Source organism: Lasioglossum baleicum, chromosome 13 (assembly GCF_051020765.1).
Source record: "Lasioglossum baleicum chromosome 13, iyLasBale1, whole genome shotgun sequence".
NCBI lineage: Eukaryota > Metazoa > Arthropoda > Insecta > Hymenoptera > Halictidae > Lasioglossum > Lasioglossum baleicum.
In genome coordinates this window covers 1,045,018-1,050,707 of record NC_134941.1, presented here as the reverse complement: position 1 = coordinate 1,050,707, position 5,690 = coordinate 1,045,018, and the positions used below count along the sequence as shown (strand labels likewise).

Sequence of the window (5,690 nt, the reverse complement as noted above, 5' to 3'; positions counted from 1 at the left end):
ATGGCTAGCTCTTCTTTTGGCATTTCATCACTGCATGCCTGGATACGTAGTTTTGAATGTTTGCTGCATATATCTTATAATCTGCCATTTAAAAAATAGTCAGTAACCAATCCAGAAATGAAACAGTTGCAAGCACAAAGAAAAAAAAAGATCCAAGAATTATTTAGAAAGAAACTGGGTCTTTTCGTAGATTACGTAAAGCAAGGATGGGGTAACTGAAACGACGGAAATACCGTACGTTGTTTTTTTGAAAATGCTGAAATCTCGGCAGAAATAACAAAATTGGACATTACGTTGATCAAACGATTTCACATTATTCTACAATTAATCTCATCGCCATATAAAATAGATCCGGATAAATTTCAGGCATATACTTTTGAAACTGCAAACTATTTCGTTCAAAATTATGGATGGTATTATATGCCTCCTTCTGTCCACAAACTTCTTATTCACGGGGCAGATATAATAAGACATGCATTGCTTCCTATTGGACACTTGTCCGAGGAAACACAAGGAGCAAAGCATAAAGATTGTAAAAAATACAGGACGAACAGTAGTAGAAAAATGTCAAGGATCACTACCAATCACGATACATTTTACAGACTTCTTTTAACATCAGACCCATACATGTCTAGTTTAAGAATTCAATCGACCGATAAAACACGGAAAAAATTGGATCCAGAAGCTATGAAATTGTTATCTTTTTAAGTACGAGAAATATAGTTGCATGTTCCGGCCGATCTAGACTCGGCTGATGCGCTCCAACCAACGTCGGGTAGCCGAGCGAATGACGTCACGTCAGCCGCGCGACCCCCCCACTTCGCGATACACCGAACGCGTGATTTTCGGCAGATACCGGCGGATCAACGGTATTCGTACTGTTAACGGCCTCCATTTTACATGTTTACACTTCGTACAACCGTTAGCAGTCGTCTCGCTCCATCGTCGTTCACACCGCATACGCGTATAATTATTGTTGTACATCGCGTCTATTGTTAAGTTTTGTTCTACTGCGTTACATTAAAAGTGTGTGTGACACCAGTGGACATACTATCACTGAACTTTCACGAATTCCCACTGATCCTCGTATCCGATCTCAAACATTTTTGGTCCTTCGAGCCGGATAGATCGGCGGCTTTCAACATCTAAATTCGAGATCAGTCGTGGGTGAACACTGTGGTGAAAACGCAACAATAAACGCGTGTGCGGTTTGCAAGACACTTGCACTACACATTCAAATCGGCTCGTTAACCGTCTGCAACCGCTCGCGAATTTGGTGTTTGTGTCGCGCCCGCTTGTGTCGTGACCTCGCGTTCGGTACAACACCGGTGATTCAAAATGACAATGGCCAACACACTCTTTGCCAGACAAGTCGAACTGTACGAGACCATCGGCGAAATCCTCAGCAATCTACCGACGAAGAAAATGGACATCGTCACAGCGGCTTACATACAGACCCGGTATGAGGCTCTCTTCCGCAACTGGGATGAATCCCGTGCAAACCATGCACATCTCCTCGAGCTCTGTATGAATCAACGAAAAACGCATGATTATTTCGTCCGGGATCTGTGGGAAGAATGTGAAGAACTGGTCATCGACACTGACGCCGCGCTGCACACCATGCGCAAGAAGCTCACAACTCGCGCATTCGACTCGAACGATGAGCCAAGCTCCGAATCAAACTCTGTCGCGACAACGCAGCAGCCGCGACTGTACAGCGCTCATTTGCTACACACTACGTCGCAGCACGACGCCTCCCACGACACCCTCGCATCAACGTCCATGGAGTCAGCACCGACAAGCGAGCCATCATCCATCGCCGCTCATCAGGTCACTCCAGCCTTGTCCGAGGGTATTGCTGCTCCGGCCGATGCGCCTGGCCACCGCACTCGTCTATATCATCGTCGCCACCGGGGACCACCTCCAGGATCACGTCTTGGCTCGCATCGCTTCCGCCTCCGCTCTCGCGACCTTGCGCCTCCGCTCTTGCGCTTCCGCGCTCTCGCGCCCCCGCACAGTGGTCCCAAAGCCCGAAAACGTGGACAAAACCTAAAAAATGAACTTTCAGCTAGGTAAGTTTTAATTGTGGGGTTGGCTACTCTAAGAGTATGTCTACTTGGAGGTAAACGGCAAAAAGGTCGCATTTTTATACCTGACCAACAGTCGCAGTCCGAACTTCGGTTTCATTAGACAGTGCCTTCGTACTCTTCCAAGCTCAGTGCGAGATCTAACTGTACAGTGCGTAAATTGTATTGGAACGTATCGATTTTAAGTGTGCATTATGGATGCTGTTTGTGGAGGTAAGTTGCATAGTTTTTAGTGCAAAATATTTATTATTAACTGATAACTATGTATGGAGAGGAAAGGGTAAAAGTGAAGGCATAAATTTTAAAGATTTGGGTAAAAGTTGAGTCTCGTGCAATTTCTTGCGCTAAAACTTGTTCGAGCTTCTAGTTTATACTATTATGTTGCAATTCTTAAAAAAATTAGCTGCCCCAATTTGCCCCGTTTTTCGTATCACTGTTTTTTGTAATGCAGAGTAGGTATTTTGTGAGCTTCCGTTGCATTTCTTCTCAAACTGTGAGAGATATCCACCAAGTTTTTCTATAAAATTTAAACAGTTTTTGAAGGATTATGCTTAGAACGTATGGAGGACACAAATTGCCAGTTTTTTTTATAAACAATCATACAATATATCTGAAATTTTTTTATATTTTTCGAAGACAAACGCTGGTTTTATACGTAAAGTAACGTGAATGCTTCTTTGGGAACTATGAAGTGCGAATACCTGCTTTATACAATACAAAGGGTAGAGTTGGCCTTCCCGAGAGTCAGTCGTCCCCCTCGTAGAGATCAATATGAAAGAGCGAGAGGGAAGGTAGAGGGGTGGTCAGGTAATCCCCGACCAACACACAAATATGCTTTGCTTTTACTTTGACTCTTAAACAGATGTTTAACCCTCTAATTTTTGACCGTCAAGATGGTATATTGTACCTGAGGGAACCCCGAGAAACTGTGAACGTGTCTGTATTAGTGAAGGTGGTGAGTCAGAAATGACCCCCCGGCACAGCACTATAGATCCCAGTACTCCGATGGTTGAAACGTAATATTTATTTACGACATATTTATTTATTTAAATGTAATATTCAGTTTTGTAATATTTATATTTTTTCCATTTATTTTCAGGATCTCGTAATAGTGAAATTCGATTCACAAGAAAACAAGTTTTTCTCATGATAAAACACTCTTTGAATCAGAAAAATGATGTCATAATTGATGATTTAAAAAACAAAGTGTTGGAGAAAAATAAATGCATCATCGAAGTAGACAATGAAATGAAGTCTGCCCTGGCGAAATTATTTTACGCAATGCGCGGAAGGTGGCGAAGTTATAAGAGGACAGAGAGCAGATTTTTTACAAAATGTGCCGATTGGCTGAATGAAATGGTAGCCTTTCGGATACCTGTAGCTGCAGTCACTCAACCTGCACAGAAAGGCGGTGGCCGTCCTTCTGTAGAATTTATAAATTGTACTGAACATACAAAGCGGAGGAAAACGGAAGAGATCCGATCTACTGTCTCGGTACAAGAACTATCTTACGCTACACAAATGAGCCTTCGAGCAACTGGAAATTTGGCTGCGTCGAAAGTTCTGCAAAACATTATAAAAAATCCATCAAAAGCTGCAGAATACATTGAATCTTCAAAATTCAAAAAGGAGAAATCATTATCCGCCGAAGCTGCAGTAGCATATATTGTTGAAAAACACTTGTCAAAAGGCGACTACGTAGACCTAAGAATACTAGCTTTGGAAAATAATTCTCATTTATTTCCAAGCTATAAACTTATATTTCAAACAACATAAACTTATATTAAACTGTAAAAAAGAATGCTATCCTCCCACAGCGGATATTATTATTAAGGAATACAGTGCGGAAGTCAAATTGCAGGGTCTCTTAGACCATACCACCCGACGTATTTTACTAGTACAAAATACTGTAATTAATAGGTTGGAGGAGAAAACACTAAAAAGTATGATGCTAATTTGCAAATGGGGGTGTGACGGAACCTCCGGGCAAAGTATCTACAAACAAACATTCTCCGATAATACAAAATGGGATAGCGATATCTTTTTGACAACAATAGTTCCACTACAGTTGTTGTCTGAAGATGGAACTATCATATGGAAAAATCCAAGACTTCCTCACCTCGTTTCTGTAGGCCAATAAAAATTCAATTTCTCCACGAAACGACAGAAGTCACTATCAACGAGGTTTCAGAAATAGAGGAGCAAATAATACACCTGAAACCACTGGAAACGGTAATAGGAGGAAAAGAAGTTGTAGTAAAATATAACTTAAATTTAACTATGGTCGACGGAAAAGTGTGCAATGCTGTCACACACACTGCTTCTGCGCAACGTTGTTTCCTATGTGGAGCAACGTCAAAACAATTTAATGATTTAGACATGATTGCACAGAAGGAAGTAAATCAAGATCACGTGCGTTTCGGGCTTTCTACGCTACATGCTTGGATACGTTTCTTCGAATGCTGTTTGCATCTGTCCTATAAATTGGGCATTCAAAAATGGCAAGCACGCAATCACGAAGAAAAAGAAAAGGTACAAGAACGGAAACGTATCATTCAAAACGGTCTCCGTTGTGAATTAGGATTAGTTGTAGATATGCCTAAGCCGGGATTTGGTACTACCAATGATGGCAATACAGCCCGACGATTTTTTGAAGACTATAAGATATCAGCTCTTGTAACCGGAGTTGATGAAACGCTAATTAAACGTTTCTATATTATACTGCAGGTAATTTCAAGCAGTCTTAACTCTAATAAAGAGAATTAATGAACATTAATTATATTTTTTTCATATTGTATTGCAGGTTATTTCAAGTGGATTTGGAATAGATTCCACAAAATTTTATCAATATTCCATGGACACTGCGAAGCTGTACGTGGATCTGTATCCTTGGTATTATATGCCGACCTCTGTGCATAAACTATTAATTCATGGAGCCCAGATAATACAAACATCAAACCTTCCTATTGGACAAATGTCTGAGGACGCTCAGGAGTCTCTTAATAAATGTATCAAAAAATTTAGAGAAAATTTATCACGGAAATCTTCTCGTCTTAAAACGATGGAGGATGTAATGCATCGACTTCTTTTAAATTCCGACCCGTATATATCGAGTTTCAGAAAATTACCAAAAAAAAAATTACGCAGCCTATTTCCAGAAGCAATTGCATTGCTACAGACACCGGAAGTAAATAACAGAATAGAAGAGACGGAACCAGATGCCGATACTGACTAGATGTTCAAAATGTTATCCTGTTATATTATATCGTAATTTATATTATATTGTAATTTATATTCTATTATATTATTATATTATATTGATATTATATTATATACTATGTATTAAAAACTAAGTTATCTTTTTTTTTAATTAATTTGATTTATAATGACTATGTTTAAAATCTTGATAAACAATTTTTGAGAATAACGAATAATTTTGTGCCGCCATATTGAATTCGCCATCTTGTTTTTTGTAATTTTAAGTTCAGATTCGTAATCAGCAACCCCTAAAACGGGTTAATACCAATTTTCAAGCTGTTCCAATAATTTTTTAATGTTTATGTCCGCCATATTGGATCCGCCATCATGTTTTTGTAATTTTAA

The 5,690-nt window shown here is 39.7% G+C and overlaps 1 protein-coding gene across 3 annotated transcripts; it reads left to right on the top strand.

The window, feature by feature from the left end:
* The first annotated feature begins 1,524 nt into the window (after positions 1 to 1,524).
* On the top strand, positions 1,525 to 5,336 carry LOC143215029 (uncharacterized). Of its 3 annotated transcripts, XM_076436717.1 has the most exons (4): positions 1,525 to 2,300; positions 2,724 to 2,894; positions 2,981 to 4,814; positions 4,891 to 5,336. In XM_076436717.1, exons 3-4 carry the CDS (start codon positions 4,182 to 4,184, stop codon positions 5,320 to 5,322), a joined length of 1,065 nt encoding a protein of 354 aa, XP_076292832.1. In that variant the 5' UTR covers positions 1,525 to 2,300; positions 2,724 to 2,894; positions 2,981 to 4,181; the 3' UTR covers positions 5,323 to 5,336. The 3 variants fall into 3 exon arrangements, with proteins under 3 accessions (XP_076292832.1, XP_076292834.1, XP_076292833.1); XM_076436719.1 differs by lacking the exon at positions 2,724 to 2,894; XM_076436718.1 differs by having other exon boundaries at positions 1,525 to 4,814.
* Positions 5,337 to 5,690: the final 354 nt, after the last annotated feature.